Source organism: Lepidochelys kempii, chromosome 12, assembly GCF_965140285.1.
Source record: "Lepidochelys kempii isolate rLepKem1 chromosome 12, rLepKem1.hap1, whole genome shotgun sequence".
In the NCBI taxonomy this organism is placed as follows: Eukaryota; Metazoa; Chordata; order Testudines; family Cheloniidae; genus Lepidochelys; species Lepidochelys kempii.
The window spans coordinates 1,276,802-1,299,051 of record NC_136391.1 but is presented as its reverse complement, the minus strand read 5'-3'; the positions used below and the strand labels follow the sequence as shown (position 1 = coordinate 1,299,051).

At 48.7% G+C, this 22,250-nt stretch overlaps 1 protein-coding gene across 1 annotated transcript; it reads right to left on the bottom strand.

The window, feature by feature from the left end:
* Window positions 1-7,354: 7,354 nt before the first annotated feature.
* On the bottom strand, window positions 7,355-21,410 carry LOC140896492 (C-signal). Its single transcript, XM_073308418.1, has 6 exons — window positions 21,264-21,410; window positions 18,263-18,314; window positions 16,063-16,250; window positions 14,328-14,489; window positions 8,734-8,856; window positions 7,355-7,468 (listed from the first exon to the last, which is right to left on the bottom strand). The coding sequence occupies exons 1-6, from the start codon at window positions 21,408-21,410 to the stop codon at window positions 7,355-7,357; spliced, it is 786 nt and encodes a 261-aa protein (XP_073164519.1).
* Between the last annotated feature and the right edge of the window lie 840 nt (window positions 21,411-22,250).

The following is a 22,250-nucleotide window of genomic DNA, read 5'->3' as shown; positions in this document are numbered from 1 at the left end:
AATGTCACAGTGATTCCCTTCATACTTCCCAGATCCTCTCCAAAAACAACAGTATGTTTCCTTCGTACAGTGGTCAGACCGGTTTCTTCTTTAGTCATTAGGTGCACTTCTGCCCAGTTCAGCTGGATCTTCCTAAGCCAAGACCTACCCATTAAGGCTGGGTAATTACCTCTCACCACAAACAGTGGCAATTTAGCAACCAGTCCATTGAGCTCCACCTTAACATCAGTTGTGCCCAACAAAGGCACAGCTTCTCCCGTGTATGTCTTCAGAATAGTTTTCATTGCCTGAAGCGGAAGATGCTCTAGCTTTTCTTTATACACAGCCTCAGACCAGCGAGGCAGCTGCACCGGTGTCCAGCTCCATGCGTATCTGTTTGCCGTCCAAAAACGGGGTTACCTAGTGTTCATGTGAGCCCATTGCCAAAGACAAAATGTGCAGTGGCTCTTCTTCTTATGACATGGTGTCCCCTTGGTCATCCTGGGTCTGCTCCAGGGTGTGCGGATTTCCCTTTCTGGTCGGTGTTACAAATTATACCTGAGAGGACACGCACACAACTGCTGCGAATTATACCTGGTAGGTCACACACAGTTTGAATCTAGGCTGAGGCACATAAACAAAGTCCACAACTGCAGAGTTCCCAAAAGATACTAAGTTTATTACGCTCGAGCGTGGTGCCCCCCTGCTAGCCGGGGGGGACCCTGAATACAGATTATACAAAGGTTATATACTTTTTAGCAAAGCATGTTGCCCTCGTGCATCGGAAACCTTAGCCAATAAACAAACCCTTTTCTTATCTACCACCTATCCCTGCTTGGTGCATTCCTCATGCTAAACTAGTATGTTACTTACACAGCATGGTCCTAAAGCCATGCATCAGTAACTTTTATTATCAGGATGGGAGGCCTCACATCAAAGGCTAGGAGATAGGGAGTTTAGGGGCTGACAAAGAACAGATACTGGGAGTCAAGGCAGGCTGGAGACAAGGAGGAGGATTTTCACAGGAATGCAGTAGCTAAGGAACACGCCTCCTGGTGCATGATGTGCTTGTTTTTGGACGATGGTGGGCCCCAAACCAAAATGGAGTCACGTGCTAACTTTTCCTTAACATCAGCCAGACCACAGGTCTCTTTTTCTTTTGTTTACAGGCACACTCAGCGTGTCCCTTTTTGCCCCAGTGTCGACACACCAGGTCCTGACACCAGCATTCCAATGCCTGGTGACCCGGCCCACCACAGCGGTAACATTCCTGACTCTGCACAGTTTTGTGGGTAGGTTCTTGTGACACCTTATGCACCCTAGGGGATGCACTGATGGATTGCGCCTTCTTTGTAGCCAGTTCCACAGAGACCACAAAATCAACAGCCTTCTGGAGGTAAGCTGAGCCTCTGTTGATTGGCGCTTCTGTGTAGATTCACTGTGCAGGCCACGCATTAACCTGTCACGTGGGGCGTCATTTAACATCTCCTTAAATTACAGTAAATTCTGCAAGCCTTTTCAAAGTTGCTACCAATTCTACAGCTGTTCCATCTTCTTTTTGGTTTCTTTTTGTGGGACAGTTCACTGGTTGAGCATTGGCCTCCTAAACCCAGGGTTGTGAGTTCAATCCTTGAGGGAGCTATTTAGGGATCTGCGGCAAAAATTGGGGATTGGTCCTGCTTTGAGCAGGGGGTTGGACTAGATGACCTCCTAAGGTCCCTTCCAACCCTGATATTCTATGATTCTATATCTTTCAGGAATTACCAGTGGTTTTGGAGAAAAATGGGACCCAAGGATTTCCACAATGTCACGGTAAGATTTGGTCTCAGGCTTACCAGGGTATAGTAAGTTGCATAGCAGGGAGTAGGTCTTAGCCCCTACAACACTTAAGAATATTGGCACTTTCTTCTCTTCTGTAATGTCATTTGCAATAACAAAAAGCTCAAAATGCTCAGTATATATGTGCCATTGCACTATTGTCTCCTCAAAAGGTTCCTGCTGCCCCATAAGTGTAGCCATGGGTTTAGTTTCAGTTTGCACAGTCAGTGCAAACAAGCCTGTTCTCACCCCCTTCCAATAGCAAAAAGGTGGTGGTGGTTTTTTTTGTATTGTGACTTCTACTTCCTTCTCTTGCTGGTGCAACACACAGATTTCGGCAGGTTTCCTTCCCGATCACCAAGTGGTTTAAGCATGCTTTCAGTGGGTGTTTGGCATGCCAAGGCGCAGGCTGGCCAGGTGTCTTTGTGGCTGTCTGCTGGCCAGGCATAGGCATGGTCCTCCCCTCCTCTTGCCCCGCCCTCAGGTTCTCTTGGCTTTTAGGCCTTCCCTTGCAGCTGTCAGCACCAGCCGCCTCTGCTCTAGGTGCCCAGAGGAGGAATGGTGTGCTGGGCTCCAGCCTGGGACTCTTCCTCCCTCCTGCCTTTCCCTGACTATGAAGTCTGGCCCTGGTCTGGCCCTGGCACTTCTTTCTTTAAGCGCCATGTGGGCAAGAGGAAACATGTGGCAGCAAGCACAAGGGCCAAACTTGTGGACATCAGGTGAAGCAGCGAGAATCCCAACCATCAGATCAAACCACAGGAATCAGTAGCCAGGTTGGGAAGTTCTAGAGCCCCCCAACCCACTGCGGCCCTCCCATCCAAAGACTTGGCTCCAGTAGGCATAAGTCACTCAGCAGGGGGAAAGGACTCACTCTTGCGCAACCAGAGACAGGAGAGGTGAGCACTTTGAGCTCCAGGGCTTTACCACAAGCCAACACACGGTCCCACCAAGATTTGAACTCAAATTGCAGGAGTCAGAGTCCTGAGTGCTGACCATTACATCATGGGACCAGTTTGCACTAGCTTTGCTGGACATCTGTGACCCTCATGGGGATGGCTTGTGTACGGGGACTGTTGGCCCCTTACGCTAAACTTAGTGGGGGGTGGTTTGGTTGGCTGGTTCCCAGTACCAATAGAAGGGCAAGGGTCAATGGGAAATGAGGACCCTGAGACTGACAGTCCCCAGGGACAATGGGGAGAGGCCAAAGCTCCAGGTCAGCCTGACTGACAGGGGAGGCAGTCTCATGAGGGAGTCACCAGCCCAGGGGGGGTTCCATCCTCCATGTGAGCTAGAACTACCTGGGCCAGTGTGGGGCCGAGCTAAGGAGAGAGCAGGAACCCAAGAAGAGCCGGGGAGCGGAGCTGCACAGGTGTAGTTCCAGAAACTGCTACCTGTAGGAATTTGCTACCTATAGCAGTTAGTGATACCTGAGGTTGTTCTTATTTGCTGACTTGTCCTAATTTGCTAAAACTTGACAGTGGCGTGGGATAGAAGCATAAAGTCTTCGGCTTCCAAATGACCCTGTCTGGTGCACGTCTGTATCAATTACCTCTTCATACAGGACTGTAAAAAATAGAGTGAGGTCATTTAAACATCATTTAATTTGCAGCTTCATTTACTGTTCTAACAATGGAGCATCGTGACATTGCTTCTTCTGCCCAAGTGACCTGTGGGTTGGATTTCTTTTAGTGGGATGCGGGACATGCGGAGGATAATTTTAACTCTTAATTTCCTTAGCGTTTTTCCTTCAATATACTTCTATGCTGGTGCGATCTCTGACCATTACAGTTCTATTTTATTTATTACACTAGCACAAGTAAGTACGTCACACAAGTGATATAGTAACCGTAGTGAGTCTATACTGACACAACTTGAGTTAACATAGGCTTGTAGTGTAGACATGGCCGTAGGTCTATGAAATGTTTGGGAGAGGCACCAGGAAAAGTATGAGGGTAGACCAAGATCCATTCAGGTGTTTAGGCTCCAGATTTTGTGAAAGTGGTCTTACTGCACTCTAAAGGCTCAGGAACAAAGAGGCCCATAAGAACAAAATATCATGTCTTTATTAATGTTTCTTGACTTCGGGGTGTATAACTCATGTTTTTAGAATTCTTGTGGTTGTCAAGCCCTCTTGGGGTTGTAGATGTGTGTTCATTATGTTTTGAAGGCCAAAACTATAAATGGGTTCAACAAAGAATTAGATCAGTTCCTCAGGATAGGTTCATCAGGTATTAGCCAAGATAATCAGGGATAGAATCATAGAATCTTAGCAGGACTCTGCACATGTCCTTGCTGAATCTCAGATTTCTTTTGGCCCAATCCTCCAATTTGTCTAGGTCCCTCTGCATCCTATCCCTACCGTCCAGCGTATCTACCACTCCTCCCAGTTTAGTGTCATCTGCAAACTTGCTGAGGGTGCAATCCATGCCATCCTCCAGATCCTTAATGACGATATTGAACAAAAGCGGCAACAGGAGCCACCCTTGGGGCACTCCTCTTGATACCGGCTGCCAACTAGACAGTGTAAGAAAAAGGAGGCCCAGTGCTAGCAGAAGAGGGTCTTGATTAATTGAGCTCTGTGTTATGGGTGCAGCACCTAGAGGCCCTGGCTCCCGGCTAGCGCTTTGCAAGCTCTGGAAGCGGTGCAGGGTGCTGGGCAGCGGCCCTGCCAAACCAGCTGCTGGTAGGTGTCAATGTGGCATCATAGGTCAATGCATTCAGCTGTTAATCGAAAGGAGGGTGGTTTATGCTCCCCCAGGGATGCTGCTGAAGGCATGCTCCTCGTGGGCTCCTCAAGGTCTGCTGGGAGCCATTAAGTCACCCTTTTGCTGCCTCGAAGCCGTCCCTCTTGGACACAGTGACTTCAGCTGGTGGCCTGAAGCTTGCGCTGGATGCAACACAAAAATCCATCTCCCAGCAGCCACACTGGGGGCTCGGGTTTAATCCTCAAGGCTGAGCGAAAACCTTCAGCCAGGCATGTTTTGCTCCCTTCCCGCCTCTGCCCAAGCGGCAAGGGAAAAATGGACAAGAGGTGCAGGCTCTAAGACTTCCTCCCTCTCACTTCCCTTTTGGCTGCGCAAAGCTCTTGGCCTGCCTCATGCCTCATCAGGGAAGCACGGCCATGCTACCCAAGCCTGAGTCACATCCGCAGCCTGGCCCGCCCCGGCTGACAGAGCACAGAGCCGCGCGAGTCAATGGCAGGTTCGTCAGCTCTTTCCCCTTTCAGCCATACAGAGCTGCCTAGCAACACAAGAGCCTCCCTCGTGCGCTCCTGCAGCAGCTGCCTGCCGGTGTGGGTGGGAAAATGGGATGAGGAAGCCTCAGGACAGGACACAGAAAGCATACAGGGGGTGGAAGATGGGAGGGATCAGCAAGGAAAGCTACCTTTTTGAGGTCAGAACATGTAGGGATAAAGTGAGAAAGGCTAAAAGTCAAGTAGAGTTGGACCTTGCAAAGGGAATTAAAACCAATAGCAAAAGGTTCTATAGCCATATAAATAAGAAGAAAACAAAGAAAGAAGACGTGGGACCGCTAAGCACTGAGGTTGGAGTGGAGGTTAAGGATAATCTAGGCATGGCCCAATATCTAAACAAATACTTTGCCTCAGTCTTTAATGAGGCTAATGAGGATCTTAGGGATAATGGTAGCATGACAAATGGGAATGAGTATATGGAAGTAGATATTACCATATCTGAGGTAGAAGCAAAACTCGAACAGCTTAATGGGACTAAATTGGGGGGCCCAGATAATCTTCATCCAAGAATATTAAAGGAATCGGCACATGAAATTGCAAGCCCATTAGCAAGAATTTTTAATGAATCTGTAAATTCAGAGGTTGTATCATGTGATTGGAGAATTGCGAACATAGTTCCTGTTTTTAAGAAAGGAAAAAAATGTGATCCGGGTAACTACAGGCCTGTTAGTTTGACATCTGTAGTATGCAAGGTCTTGGAAAAAATTTTGAAGGAGAAAGTAGTTAAGGACATTGAGGTCAATGGTAAATGGGACAAAATACAACATGGTTTTACAACAGGTAGATTGTGCCAAACCAACCTGATCTCCTTCTTTGAGAAAGTAACAGATTTTTTAGACAAAAGGAAACGCAGTGGATCTAATTTACCTAGATTTCAGAAGGCGTTTGATACCGTGCCACATGGGGAATTATTAGTTAAATTGGAAAAGATGGGGATCAATATGAAAATTGAAAGGTGGAGAAGGAACTGGTTAACAGGGAGACTACAGTGGGTCCTACTGAAAGGTGAACTGTCAGGCTGGAGGGAGGTTACCAGTGGAGTTCCTCAGGGATCGGTTTTGGGACCAGTCTTATTTAACCTTTTTATTACTGACCTCGGCACAAAAAGTGGGACTGTGCTAATAAAGTTTGCGGATGATACAAAGCTGGGAGGTATTGCCAATTTAGAGAAGGACTGGGATATCATACTGGATGACCTTGTAAACTGGAGTAATAGTAATAGGATGAAATTTAATAGTGAGAAGTGTAAGATCATTCATTTAGGGATTAATAACAAGAATTTTAGTTATAACCTGGGGACGCATCAATTAGAAGTAACAGAGGAGGAGAAGGACCTTGGAGTATTGGTTGACCACAGGATGACTATGGACCACCAATGTGATATGGCCATGAAAAAAGCTAATGCGGTCTTGGGATGCATCAGGTGAAGTATTTCCAGTGGAAAAAAAAAGCCACTGGGCTTTTCCACATGCCACAGGGACAGGAGCTCGGATGGACAAAATGAACCTATCGCCCAGCTCTCAGCAGATGGAGACCCTCAGTTCATCGTACTAGTAAAGAGATTGGGCTCTGGGCCTCAGTGCAGCAGCATTTTCTTATCGTGACCCCAAATGGGCAGCCCTTTCTTTCTGCCCTCTGTTCCAGCTGCCAATGTACAGCTGCTTCCTCCTCTGAGCTTGGCTCAGGACTGCCTGGCTGGGGTGTGCTGCATCTTGTCCCTGGTATAGTGCTTGGAAATGTATAGTGATGTCACTGAGCTGGGGGAGGCCTTGGCCAGAACCAATCCAATGAGTGTCAGCCCTTGGAGCAGTGGGGAGAGTGGCAGGGTCCAGAGCTGCAGGAGTTGGCCCCAGGAGGGCAGCAGACTGTGCAGCAGCCCAGTGGGGGACCCAGCCAACACGGAAGTGTGGCGAGCAAACTGCAGTGTTCGTAGGGGTGGTGGATTTTGGTGGGGTGGCCAGTGTTGAATGGAAGTGAGAAAGCTGGCATAGTGTGTATGGTGGGGAGGGCAGCTGGGGCAGGCTCTCCCCCAGCCAATGGAACTGCGGCAGGTGTGCTGCAGGCGGGGCCCTCTGCACTGCTGGCACTAAGTGAAGGATTTGCCCATTTAAAGTAGTTCTCTTCCTTGGTTTGTGTCCCATTGCTGTCTCCTGCCCCCATGGCACCACTGAGAAGAGACTCAACACAGGCTCTGATTCAGGGGGTGATTTTTATTCATCCATATTTATGACAGTTGCACAGAGAGGTGCCAGAGTGCTCAGCAGAGGCTGCTCCTTGATTCTTTCACACCTCCACGCTGGGTTCTCACCAGGGCAGGGTGTTTCCTTCCCAGCTCATCAGGATGCCATGGTGTTTCTCAGAGAGGTCACAAATCACCTTCATGAGCCCGCTCACGCTCTCGTCCACCGTCAGGTCTGCCTGCAACATTCATGCCAGAGTGTGAGACAGAATACAACTGCACTTTCCTCTCCAAGCACTGAGTATCCAGGGCTGGCTGGGGGTTCTCAACCTCTTCCATATAGTGACCCCATGTTCCAACAGAAAGAAATCCAGGGTATCTGGCCATCTAGCAAGGAAGGCAGTTGTGACCCTCTGAAACCGGGTTGGATCCCACTTGCCTGAAGGGGGTCTGAGAACTACTGGCCTAAAGAATCTTCTTTTGCATATAAAACTAGTGCACTCAATCAAGTGTCCCTTCCCCCTAACCTGGAGTCTTCTGTGGGGGCCTGTCTAGCCCCTAAAGGTTTCCATTCAACAGGCCACTTACCACACCCTGCTCCCAGCAGTGATTCACCTTGACGAGGGGGCTTCCCACCAGTCTCCGTGCTCCTGGCAGCTTTCTACCCCAACTGAGCCTCTTGCTGGCTTTTCTAATCACCTGGTCCCTAGCTGATCAGTCTCAGCTGCGGAGTAACTGATCTGCCACGGGTGAGGCGGCACCCAACTCCCCTTAAAGAGCCAGCCACCCTGCGACACCATGGTTAACATTTCCCAAATCCTAGTGGCTATACAGACAGGGGGAGCTCTGGACTTACATAGAAATGGAATGAGTATATCATTGGAAAACACTGATTTCAAGACTGAGGATGGCTCAGAGGCTGCATCTACACAAACCCATTTTGGGACATGCACCATTGCACTAGGACCAGTTCAGCTTCCCCAGTGCTAGCAAAGGTGAGCGCACCAGCATGCGCTGCCAATTGGCCTTTTTAGCTTCCTGTTCTCTAACCCCGCGCAGAGCAGGCCTGTATATACTACAGCCATAGAAACAGCAGCAGCTGGGATACACTGGCCCTCATGCTGTTGTTGCTTAGCTCTGGTGGAGATGCGCTGGTCCTGTATTTCCTAACTATCACTGGGGTTGATGAGGCTCAGTAGTGTGTGCTGCAGAAGGCTTTCTCCACAGCCCGCTCTGTAGCATCAGAAGCCTGTTTTTGCTGAAAGTCCTTCATTTTATTTCATGAATGATGTGGCCTGAAGGCTGGTGGATCCTCTGTGAATGTTCCATTTTTCTCCTGAGCAAATGATTTAATTATGGCTGTATTAAATATCTGGCGCAAGTTCGTTTTCCCTGCCAACACACATATCACAGTAGAGGCAGCAGAAGAATCTCTGAGTAAAAGGAAATGCTGGTGCAACCCCACCTTTCCCCAGACCATCTCTCTGCTGAGAGCCATCGCTACCTGCACGTTAGGTTGAAAGTTTCCCAGCTCGGTTTTCACCCAGCCCGGGTGCAGCGCAGTGCACAGGATCCCATCTTGCTTGTATCCCATCGACTGGCACTTTGTGAGCATGTTCAGCGCCGCCTGGAGGCGAAGCACATGGTGAGCGAAAGCAGAGCCACAGCACCCCCCAGGCACAACCCACCAAGCCCGGCTCATTTGCACGTGTGGGACGCTGCATCTGGGACTGATGAACATTCACTGCCTGACTAGCCAGGAACTGAGGGATTCAGCTGGGGGGGGGGGAAGTGCTGCAGTGGCAGGGGGAAGAAGATCCTGGGGCAAGGGAAAGGCAGCAGAGGGAAGAAGAGAGGAAGGAGCCTTCTGTGAAGGAACTGTTGGCCCCTCACTGATACTCAGTGAGGTTTTGTGGTTGGCCATCTCCCAATACCAAAAGAAGGGGGAAGGGCCGATGAGAGATCAGGACCCTGAGACTGACTGACTGAGGCCAAGGCTCCAGCTCAGCCTGATTGACAGGTCAGCCAGGCCACTGAGGGAGTCATGAGGCAGGGGGTCCTATCCTCTATGTGTGCTGGAGCTGCTGGGCCTGAGCGGGGCCAAGCTAAGGAGGGCTGGAATCAGAGATGCGCTGGAGGCAGAGTGGAGCTGGGGCTGGAGCCGTCTGGAGCCAGGTGCAGGGAGCAGCTGGGCAGACGGGGTCCCTGGGCATAGGGCCCAGCACAGGGAGACCCCACCAGTCAAGAGGCCTTGTGGGTCGCACTGGGAGGGGGATCGTAACCACCATGGGGGGTGATGCTGGGGGGAAGGGCCCTGCCACCTAGAACCTGAGGGCATGTGGCAACCGCCAGAGTGCCTGTCTGACCTGCGGCATCCCTGCAGCACAGCCAGGGCCTGTCCAGGGACCTGGGACATGTGAGGAGCAGACTGTGCACTTCCCTTACATTCCAGGCACAGCTGCTTGGGATTTCCCCAAACCACAGAGTGCGGTGAAGGCTTTTCTTTTCACCTTTCCCAGTTTCTGCTTATTTTTAAGGACTTGCTGTTTAATAAATCGTGTTTGCTTTGAACTATATGCGATAATCAGTGGGTCAGGGAAGCGTCTGGAGCAGAAAGGGTACCCCGGAGTGGAGACACTCGAGCCCCATCCTAAGTACGACAACCAGATTGGGAGTCGAGCCCCAAGAATCCTGGGCCCAGCCTTGTCAGGGTTACAAGGACTCTGCCACAGATGAGAGTAGAAAGGGAGTCCCCGAGATCAGGCAGGCCTCTGAAGAGAGTGAGAGCGAGGACTCAGATCCTTTGACTAGCGAATTCCAATGGCATAGTGCATAAGCCAGGAAAGTTCCCCATTTACACTTCGATGGGAGGTGGGTCAGAGCTGGGAGAGAGAGGCCACAGTGGTAAGAGGGGCATTTCCATGGGCGCTTGGAGGGAGTGGAATTCTAGCCGTCTTCAGCAGAGCAGTGGAAATAAAGATCCTTTTGGTCAGTGAAGATTACCCTTGAAGGATCTCACAGTGCTGTACGCACCAGCCATCTGCAGGCACCTGCATTGGGCTGTCCGGGTGCCTAAGTCAGGTGCCTGAGCTTTTGCGTTCACCACTGCATGATGCAGAATTTTGCAGAATTCCCTGTTTCCCTCGCAAAATTGAGGTTGCAGAGCAGTGAGAGGAGCTGGAGCGCTGAACCTGGCTGGGCTGGAGGCTGCATGCTCTGCTTGCTACTCAGTCTCCTGAGGACGGGAGAGGGCCTGGGAGACCCAGCCGGCTCTGGAAAAGATCAAGGAAGGTCAGGACTGCACCACACCACACCCTGGCAGAACAGTAAAGAAGCTGGGAGAATAATGGCTCTGGGGGTGCTGGTGTCTGGGATAGGGAATGCCCCCTGGTTGGGCTCTAGCAGGATGGGGGTATCTGGGCTGGGGTGGTTCCCCACAGCTGGGCTCTGGGGAGATGTGAGTGCAAGTGTCTGGGCTCTGGGGGCCCCACACAGGCCCCTCCAACAGCCCCCAACTGGAACTGGATTGTCATAGGGGTTTCTGTAACTCTCTACTGCTGGGGGAGTCTTTTTTGCTGTTGTCTATATTGTTGACATACTTGTTGACAGGTATTTTGAAATAAATTACAAAAATAATTGAAACTGGAGTGATTATATTGTGTTATTTTCACAAATAAAATGCAGAATTTTGCAGAATTGTAAAATATTTTGTGCAGAATTTTAAAATTTTTGGCATAGACATTTTATGTTTTTGGCGCAGAATTCCCCCAGGAGTAATAGATACTAAGGTCAGAAGGGACCATTATGATCATTTAGTCTGACCTTCTGCACAACGCAGGCCACAGACTCTCACCCACCCACTCCTGTGAAAAACCACTCACGTATGTCTGAGCTATTGAAGTCCTCAAATCATGGTTTAAAGACTTCAAGGAGCAGAGAATCCTCCAGCAAGTGACCCGTGCCGCATGCTACAGAGGAAGGCAAAAAACCTCCAGGGCCTCTTCTAATCTGCCCTGGAGGAAAATTCCTCCCCGACGCCAAATAAGGTGATCAGCTAAACCCTGAGCATATGGGCAAGATTCACCAGCCAGATACCCAGGAAAGAATTTTCTGTAGTAACTCAGATCCCACCCCATCTAACATCCCATCACAGGCCATTGGGCCTATTTACCATGAATAGTTAAAGATCAATTAATTACCAAAATCATGTTATCCCATCATACCATCTCCTCCATAAACTTATCGAGTTTAATCTTAAAGCCAGATAGGTCTTTTGCCCCCACTGCTTCCCTTGGAAGGCTATTCCAAAACTTCACTCCTCTGATGGTTAGAAACCTTCGTCTAATTTCAAGTCTAAACTTCCCAATGACCAGTTTATATCCATTTGTTCTTGTGTCCACATTGGTACTGAGCTTAAATAATTCCTCTCCCTCTCTGGTATTTATCCCTCTGATATAGTTATAGAGAGCAATCATATCTCCCCTCAACCTTTTTTTAGTTAGGCTAAACAAGCCAAGCCCCTTGAGTCTCCTTTCATAAGACAGGTTTTCCATTGCAGGGTTTGCTCAGCACCTTGGGACCCTTCAGGTGAGCAATAGGGTGTCTGAAAAATATTGGTCTTAAAACAAAAGTTGGGCTGTTGGAGAGAGCAGCAGCATGCACATGCAGGAAGAAATTCCAAGAAGATGGCCACGGGACGCGTGGTGAGCCCATGCCCCTTGGGAGCTCAACGCACATGGGCATTTACAAGCTGTGGGGTGGAGGCAATAGGCGATTGTAAGATCAAAAGACTTAGCAGCGTTGGAGCCAAGTGTGGTGGAATTTGTGAGGGCAGCAAACTTCCCAGGGAGAGAGTATGAAGCTTCCAACACCTTTGTAGCGCCACATACATCTTGCTTCAGAAGGAGTCTGGCCAGTATGGTGGATTATATCTGGCCGAGGACGGTTCCTGTTATGCCACCAAGGAAAAGGGGGCAATATTTTACATCCTGTCCCAGAGTGAAATCAATAACTATGCACTCACAGTCAGTGCTTATAGCAGTCTGACAAAAGTGTGTGGGAGGGTTATCATCCCCCCATCTCAATAAAGCAATTAATTCTGCACCCCCCAAGCTTGACATCAGTTCTGTTCCCCATCTCACCACTGCTCCGTCTGCAACCCCTTCATGCCCCTGTCCCAGGACTGGAGCGGGAGAAGGTCCAGGAGTTCTTTTCCCCCCTCTGCCTCTTTCCTCACTGGGTGCTACAGGGAAGGTTATTAATAGAATCATAGAATATCAGGGTTGGAAGGGACCTCAGGAGGTCATCTAGTCCAACCCCCTGCTCAAAGCAGGACCAATCCCCAACTAAATCATCCCAGCCAGGGCTTTATCAAGCCGGGCCTTAAAAACCACTAAGGAAGGAGATTCCACCACCTCCCTAGGTAACCCATTCCCGTGCTCCACCACCCTCCTGGTGAAAAAGTTTTTCCTAATATCCAACCTAAACCTTCCCCACTGCAACTTGAGACCATTACTCCTTGTTCTGTCATCTGCTACCACTGAGAACAGTCTCTTTGGAACCCCCTTTCAGGTCATTGAAAGCAGCTACCAAATCCCCCCTCATTCTTCTCCTCTGCAAACTAAATAATCCCAGTTCCCTCAGCCTCTCCTCACAAGTTATGTGCTCCAGGCCCCTAATAATTTTTGTTGCCCTCCACCGGACTCTTTCCAATTTTTCCACATCCTTCTTGTAGTGCGGGACCCAAAACTGGACACAGTACTCCAGATGAGGCCTCACCAATGCCGAATAGAGGGGAATGATCACATCCCTCGATTGGCTGGCAATGCTCCAACTTAAACAGCCCGAAATGCCTTTAGCCTTCTTGGCAACAAGGGCACACTGTTGACTCATATCCAGCTTCTCGCCCACTGTAACCCCTAGGTGCTTTTCTGCAGAACTGTTGCCTAGCTGCTCCATCCCTAGTCTGTAGTAGTTCATGGGATTCTTCCGTCCTAAGTGCAGGACTCTGCACTTGTCCTTGTTGAACCTCATCAGACTTCTGTTGGCCCAATCCTCTAATTTGTCTAGGTCCCTCTGTATCCTATCCCTAACCTCTAGCATAAATACTGTGATGGGGCAAGGCCAGATGGCTATAGAAAAGTAGTGGGAGATAGATATATTAGCTGCAGGCTAAACAAATCCCTGGTGCCAGGATAAGTGAAATGGCAGCTGCTCCAGGTCAATTGAGACACCTGGGGCCAATTAAGAACTTTCCAGAAGGCAGGGAGAATGCTAGGTTGATTGGGACAGCTGAAGCCAATCAGGGGCTGGCTGAAACTAGTTAAAAGCCTCCCAGGTAGTCAGGCGGGTGTGCATGTCAGGAGCTGTGGGAGGAAGTTGCGCTGTTGGAGAGGCTGAGCAGTACACATCATATCAGGCACAAGGAAGAAGGTCCTGAGGTAAGGGTGATGTGGAGCTTGAGGAAGTGAGGGCTGCTGTGGGGGAAGTAGCCCAAGGAATTGTACATGTCATGTTTCTAAAAGGTCAGCTACCATAGGGTCCCTGGGCTGGAGCCCGGAGTAGAGGGTGGGCCCAGGCTCCCCCCACCCGCCAACCTTTGCCCCCTGATTAATCACTGAGACTAGGAGACAACAGAGACTGTGCAAGGAAGGATAACTTCTCCTCACCTCCCTCGCTGGCTTATGATGAAAGTGGCTCAGTAGACTGTGACCCTTGTCTCCAGAGAGAGAGGGTCACAGTGAGCTCTGAGGCTAGCAAAAATCCGCCAAGAAACACGGGACCCACGGAGGCAAGGACAGAGCTTTGTCACACTACCATTCCTCCCAGTTTAGTGTCATCTGCAAACTTGCTGAGGGTGCAATCCACACCATCTTCCAGATCATTAAAATTAACAGACTTAATTAATTCTGTTATATGGACCAGTCACAAGAGATGGACAAAGACCTACCTTTCCTATTGGGGGTTAAATATGCTCCATTTTGGGCATCGTGGATGTAACTATTTCAGAATGGTCATCACCTTCATTCATTATCTTCAGGCTGAGAAATATGAGATTCAGTGACTACCCCATGACTGGTTAGCCTGGGGGAGCCATACCTTACTGCAGCGGTAGGAGACTACTGGCACGAAGGAGAACGTTTCAGGAGTTTTCTCAATGGATCCCAGAACAGTGGAGATGTTGACAATGGCCGCCTTGCTGCAGCTCATCCCTTTCTGGTTGCTGCCCTGGGCAGCCTTCTTCAGCAAGGGCAGGAATGCCTGGGGAGACACTGGGTCACTTTGTCCTTGATAACAAACTTACCAGTTTCTCAGACCTAAATCTGCCTGCACCTGAGTCCCACTTCCTGGGCTCCCCACAACCGGTTCCCCCCTTTGCTTCTTCCTCCCTCTCCCCATTTCCCACCTGTCTTCATGGCACCCCTTCTGCTAGAACAGCTTCCTAATTAGCTATCCCTGAGTATCTCCGCCTTCAAGCTACTCCTCAACCACCACCTGCTCTGTTCCTTCTACCACCTAGAGTGTCCCTAGAATGCCACTGTCTGTCCTGAACCTGTTTGTGTCTTCAGACTATAAACTCTTTAGAGTGAGAGCTGGATTCTATTCTGCTCTGCATGTTGCCAGCTGTAAAATGCTGGGTCCAATTACAGTGCTGTATAAGCAATAATACTACTAATTGATAAATAATAATAAGCATCTAGATGAGGCTTGCAATGTCTGGATCACCAATGGCATAAAAAGTGGGTGCACTAAATTCTCTTCTCTGTTAGGCCTGTGTCACCCCATTATAGCGAACGGAGTGTGTCAGTGTTACCAGGGCAGCTGCACCTTTGACCGCTTCTCTGGTCTCTGAGAGCCCCCCATCAGGTGTTACACCTCGTGCTGTTACCTCCCCAGGGTGGAATCCTGAGATTCCCCAGCTCTCAGAGCGGGTCTGGTTTGGCACCTGCAAGCAGAGCTGAGCAAAAGTTTTTGACCAAAACTTGTTTTCAGTGAAAAATGCGGATTCAGTGACACCGCAATATTTCACAAATTCACGTCGACTTCACAGACTTGTTCTTTTGGGGAAAGTTTCTGAAAAAATTGAAACATTTTAATTTTTCATTTCAAAATGACATTTTGGTTCAAACTTCCTTTCATTTGCTCTTGAAGAAATCCAAAAATATTTTAAAATGTTCAAAATTGAACTGTTTTGTTTGACCAAATGATGAAGAAGTAATAATAATAATCATCATCATTAGTATTAGTTTTTACTCTGTGATTTGCCAAAAATTATCATTTTGTTCTGATCCAGAATGACTTTTTTTAACTTTTAAAAATTGCCAACAAACCAAGAAATGCATAATTCATGCAGCTGTATCTGCAAGTCTTCCCTTCGGGAAGCAGTGGTGAATACAGTGACCCAAAAGAACCTTCGGAAAAGGAAGGAGAGTTTAACATTTGCAGCAGGAACATGGCAAAGCATAACAGAGAGGGTGTTTAACACAACTGGTCTATGTGCAGGTCTGTATTACCTAAGCATTCAGGGGAAGCCTTAGGAAGGCTCAACTGCTTTGGACCCTTCTGCAAGGTCTGTATCTGTCTGCTCCTCTGAACAGCTCGCTGTGACAACCGCCCCCCGACCTCTGCGTTTGTACACCATGGAACACAACAGAGCTCTGACCCTGATTGGAACCTCTGGGCTTTATCAGAACACAGAAAAATCTATTCTAATGCTAACAAATGGGCCACTTTCTTTTAAAGCAGGGTGGGGTGAAATACTAGATCTCTTCAGCTAATTATCTTGCTTTAAACCAAAAATCCTAAGTATTCTCACCCGAAGGTGGACTCTTACCTGGGTCACTAACAGCGGCCCAACAATGTTTGTGTTATAGACACTTAACATATCTTCAGGAGTGGCTGACTCAAGTGTGCTTGGTAGCATAACGCCAGCATTATTTATCAGCAAATTTAGGCCAGTTCCTCCCAGACGGGCCTCAGCTTTCTTTGCAGCGCTCTTGATGCTCGCTGAGTCTGTAGCTTCTGGAGAGAGAATACAGGACTGGTTATGAGCACGGTTTGGTTCCATTCCTGATACTATATGAAATAAATACAGCCACAGTTCTGGTAGCCTGGTTAAAAGCCCATCTCTAGAGACAGCTGACAGAGAATTCAGTTAATATGTTGAGCAGAGGCCTGGCTCACTCCTAACTCTGATGGATCGTTCACAACCCGCAACCCAATTTTAACCACATCACTGTTAGAATGTGCGCTCCATTCCTGAGGTCACGGCAGGGAGCATAAATCCAGTCAGGGATTTCCTGTTTCAGGCAAAAAGTTCATAAAGTATTTCCAGGCACTTTTAATTGAGAACAAGCCAGCCCAGACCTGTGCCTTCCTGGCAACATCTCTAGGTTACTGAACTGGAGACTTCAGTGCAATAAGAGTTTATTGAGTAGATCTTAAGTGCAAAGTTAGACTCATATAATGCCCCTTACACTTAGATGTGTGGGTTTGGATGCAAACTAAGGAAGGATCTTCTGGAAAGGAAAGGGAAATTTTGGAATGACTGCTTTCATGGCTGCACCTACCCTCATTAACGTTGTACTACGTAACTTGAAGACGCGATGGTGATTTGTGCAGTAGAGAGGTGAAAACGGTGTCTAATGACTCTTTTGGCCAACTTAAAGCTGTTTTATCAAAACTAGCTTGGTGCTAATTTACAAATTTACTCTAAGTTAATGAATGTCAATCATGGACAACCTTAGCTGAGAACTTCCAAGTGTTTTTGTGTTTCAGTTTTATGATACAAATGGTCAAACTTGAGTGCCTAAAGTTAGGCTTCTACAGCCATATTTTGGCACCTGAATATTAGTAGCCTGATCGACCACTGAAAGCCAGTAGTTCATGTCTATTCAGGTGCCTAAATATGGATTTAGGAGCTTAGACTTTATGTCATGTGCTTAAAACACGGGGTTAGGAACCAGGTGATCAGGATCCCAACTCTGCCGTAGACTTCCTGTGTGATCTTGGCCAGAAGTGTCCACTAATTTTGCGTGCCTGTCTTGAGACACCATTGGGCCTGGTTTTCAGAGATGCTGAGAAGTCCGGCTGAAGGCACTGATAGATGCATGTGCTTAGCTCCTTTCATAATCAGGCTCTCAATGACTCTAACTGGCCTCTTTGAAATTCAGACCAATTTAAACCAAAGACATTTTCTCAACTGAATTTGTTAAAACCAGGGTCATAATCTAAAGAAGAATCTGCATGCATGCGAGGGTGAACAACAGACTAAAAACAAAACAAAACACAACAAACCACTTCTGTCTGGGGAATAATTTTGTGAATTTTCAGGCTAAGGGAGATTTATTTTTGAGAAAGTTAGAAGGGAGGGGGAAAAACTGTACTAAGACTGGAATGGATCTGGAAACTGTAATCACCTAATCTCTTCTGAATGATTCCATAACATGTAACCTCATTCAACACCTTGGTATATTGTATGGTCATGTATTAGTAGATGAGTTCTGTTGCTATGACAGCCTCACCCCACCTTAGGGCATGTTGTATAAGGAACATTCAGGCATATTCTACCTATTATTGTCAATCAAGACTGTTCCCGGCGACGCTAGGCTTGGCTGAGATTTAGTTTGTCATCTTCTCTCACTGCAGTTCTCACAAAAGTGAGCATGATCCAGTCCTGCTCCCATGCTGCATTCAGCGGCAGAACAGAACACCTCTTTGATTTAAAGGGAGCAGAACCAGGTTCAGTGTTTGGCACAGATTACCAGACAAGGCAGGCAGCCTCTGTGACTGCGCTTTCTGCATTGTTCAGCGATGAAGAACTACAATCCACTGACACGGGCAGTGTACTAACAAGTTGAGGCCCATTTAGCTGCACTAGTGATTATGATCTAGTCAGGTGCTAGGAAGCTGGAAAAGAATGGACGTGGAAAGGGTCAGAGCAGAGACTGCGAATCAGAAAGCAGCTAAAGGACAGCCGGCCATGCAGTGTCTGCAGCGTGCTGGTTGGCAGGAGAGATGTGCTGAGGACGTACCTAGCTGCAGAATCATAACGTTTGGGTGCTTGGAAGCCAATTTTTTTAATTCCTGGAAGGAAAAAAAGAAGAAGAAGAAGAATTAAAAAAAAAAAAAAAGCATTATGGAACCTAAGTGAAAACACAGGCACAAATGCTGCATCGCCCCGTCAGACAGAGCCCTGGCACCGAGAATACCCACAGCCCTACGGCACAGATTCTGCTGTCACCCACATGCAATCCCATTCATTTGAATGGGGGTATGTGAGTTTAACAGAGAGCAGAAGCTGACCCTGTGGCTGGCCTGGGAACACCAGGGCACTGCTCTGGGTGAAGACCATGGGAACAACCTGGGTCATCATGCAACCAAAAAATCAGAGTGGGTGCATATGAAGTCCCAGCTTCTCCCCTGCCTAGGGCCTTTACCCCATGCTGTTCCCCAACCAGTCTGTCCTTCAGCTGGCTTTCCCTTTCCACACACCTTGCATGTTGTTCACTCCCTTTTTCTGTCTGTCACTCCTCTTCCCCCAACCATCCTCTCTTTTAACCTGCCTCCTGGTTCTTCTTCCTTCCCCATCCCCTCAACCTCTCTCCATCAGTTCTCCTCTTTCCCCCATTCTCCCAACTCTGCCCCAGCCATCACTCACCTGCTACCCCATACCCATCACTCACTCCTGTTGACAGATTTTTCTCTTGTTCCCGTTGCTGGGCAGGGGCCTCCTCTCCAGAGCCCCCAGGAGCAGGCACTGGGGATCAGCTCATGTTTTAGTAATTGCCCTGAGAAACAGCTAAGGAACCTCCCAGATCTCCTGTGGGCTGTTGTGAAGTAGTCAAGGTGCATCTTTTAGCACCAGTGATAAAGTAGCAAGGTAGAAACCGTTTTTGCCCCATTGCTGTCATATGGGGATTGGGGGTCGGGTTGGGGATATCAGCAGAGCTGGGTGAATAATTTTGGCCAAAACTCCTTTGACCAAAGTTGCAGATTTGATAACACCAAAAGAGCTTGTGAATTTGTGTTGGTTTCTAGAGAAACCTGAAAAAATCAAAATGTTTCAATATTTCTGTTTGAAACAACTTTTGTTTGGAAATTTCCTATAATTTTTTTTTAAAAAAAACAAACCTTCCAAACCATTTACAATTGCTCAGAATCAGAATATTTTGTTTCAGATCGAAGCAAACATTTCATTACACCCAAAATAGATTTTTTTTTCGAATTTCTAACATTTTTGTAAAAATTGTTTTTGGTTTGAGCCAAAACAATATTTTTGTTTGTCTGCTTTTTTGGAATTGTCAGCAAACCAAAATATCCATTATTCACCCAGCTCTAGATATCGGTTTCTGGCCTGCCTCTCCATGACAAGCCATGGGCAGATACGGAGAGGCAGGGGGCCATTGGGATCCTCCCTGAAGACAGTTGCTGGAGAGCAGTAGCCATTTAGTATCAATGTTCCCTCTAATTTTTTATGTCCATGTGCAGAATGAATTTTGTTGTGTGCATCGATATGGAGGTGATGTGTGGCAGGGGTGGGGGCCGAGGGGTTCGGAGAGCAGGAGGGGGCTCAGGGCTGGGGCAGAGGGTTGGAGTGTGTGTGTGGGGGTGCGGGCTCCGGCTGCATGTGCGGGATCTGGGTTGGGGCCGGGGATGAGAGGTTTGGGATGTGGGAGGGGCCTCAGGGCTAGGACAGAGGGTTGGGGTGCGGGAGGGTGAGGGCTTGGCTGGGGGTGCGGGCTCTGGGGTGGGGCTGGGGATGAGGGGTTTGGGGTTCAGGGTGTCCCGGGCCTACATTGGGGAGAGAGGACTCCCCCCAGATCTCTCTTGCCCCAGCAGCTCCAGGGCCAGGGGAGAGGTGCCTATCCCCGCTGGGGCAGCTCCTGGGCTGGGGCTATCTTAGAGGGAACTTAGTTTATTACCCTCGCAGGGTATGTCTACACTGCAATTAGACACCTTTGCCTGGCCCATTCCAGCAGACTCAGGCTCGCAGGGCTCAGGCTAAGGGGCTGCTTAATTGCAGTGTGGATGTTCATGCTTTACAGGAGCCCAGATTGTAGGACCCTGAGAGGTGGGAGGGCCCCTAGCTCAGGTTGCAGCACTATAGACATTTGGGCTCGGGCAAGGAGGGCAGAGAGGAAGAAGCATCACAGGGAGAGCTCCCACTATAGGAAGGATTATGGGACAACAGGCAAACCTCACTTCCTCCACAGCGACATCAAGGGTTAATGGGTGGTCCCAGCACTGCTGGGGAAGGAGGGCTGGGGTCTCAGAGGCGGTGAGGTGGTCGGGCAGAGATCATGCACTTTCAGACAAAGTGTTGGATTCAGTCTGAGCATTTATGGAATAGCAGCATCCTTCCCCACGCCAAGCCTGAACATCAGCCAGGTCTGCTTTGGACCCCTGGCATCCAGGCCTATGGATCTGAAACAAATCGGGTACCTGATTGGGCAATGTGCCAGGCTCCCTGCCATCATTACAGGGTAACATATCTGTGATGCTCTAGCTGCGGCTCTGCGAGGAGCCAATACTTTACATGATAATGGGGACAAGTGAGTGATACAACGAGCACGAGAGCTGCGTATAGTTAACGTGCAGCAGCAGAGTTTCATTAGTGTCAAGGGGAGTGGAGGAGCAATGTCGGAGCAGCAATGACTGGGGGTGATCCGTGTGCAGAGGGAGGGCAGAAGCGGACAGAATGTCTGTGTGTGTGTTGGGGGGAGCTAACAGAATGGCAGCACCTCACACCCACTCTGCATAAGGTGCAGGGCAGTGGAGAATCAGGCCCAGTAGTGTTAGGGTTGGGTAAAATTGGGGTCAGTCCAAATCAGGCCTCCTACTGCAACGTGCAAGGTTCCCTGTTTTAGCAGGGCAGGAGGTTTCAGGGGTGGAGGGGAACATTCAGCTGGGAAACCTGTTACAGACTCATTCAGTTCTCATGGGATCTGCCATCTAAACCCGCTTTTATTCCATGCCTTTTGGGGGAACATTTTCTAAAATAAAGTTCAGCTAAGCAAAAAAGCTGCTTCTCACCTGCGCTTGCGCTCCCTCTGGGTCCCGGCAGGTGGCAAAGATCACTTCGGGTGGGTTCGGTTTCCCTATAAAATGCTTGATCAGCTCCAGACCAATTCCTCGATTGGATCCAGTCACCAGGACACTACGGACATGAAACCCTGCCATGGTCTCTTTGCAGCTGCCTCTAGTCTCTGTCTCCGTCTCTTTGCAAGTTCAGTTAAATACGGGCTGTGTCATTTCCCCTGAGCTGATTTCACTCAGTCGAGTCCCCACCTACCTTTTTTTGTTAGTTTAATTGGAGGCATATAGAATCATAGAATATCAGGGTTGGAAGGGACCCCAGAAGGTCATCTAGTCCAACCCCCTGCTCGAAGCAGGACCAATTCCCAGTTAAATCATCCCAGCCAGGGCTTTGTCAAGCCTGACCTTAAAAACCTCTAAGGAAGGAGATTCTACCACCTCCCTAGGTAACGCATTCCAGTGTTTCACCACCCTCTTAGTGAAAAAGTTTTTCCTAATATCCAATCTAAACCTCCCCCACTGCAGCTTGAGACCATTACTCCTCGTTCTGTCATCTGCTACCATTGAGAACAGTCTAGAGCCATCCTCTTTGGAACCCCCTTTCAGGTAGTTGAAAGCAGCTATCAAATCCCCCCTCATTCTTCTCTTCTGCAGGCTAAACAATCCCAGCTCCCTCAGCCTCTCCTCATAAGTCATGTGTTCCAGACCCCTAATCATTTTTGTTGCCCTTCGCTGGACTCTCTCCAATTTATCCACATCCTTCTTGAAGTGTGGGGCCCAAAACTGCACACAGTACTCCAGATGAGGCCTCACCAATGTCGAATAGAGGGGAACGATCACGTCCCTCGATCTGCTCGCTATGCCCCTACTTATACATCCCAAAATGCCATTGGCCTTCTTGGCAACAAGGGCACACTGCTGACTCATATCCAGCTTCTCGTCCACTGTCACCCCTAGGTCCTTTTCTGCAGAACTGCTGCCTAG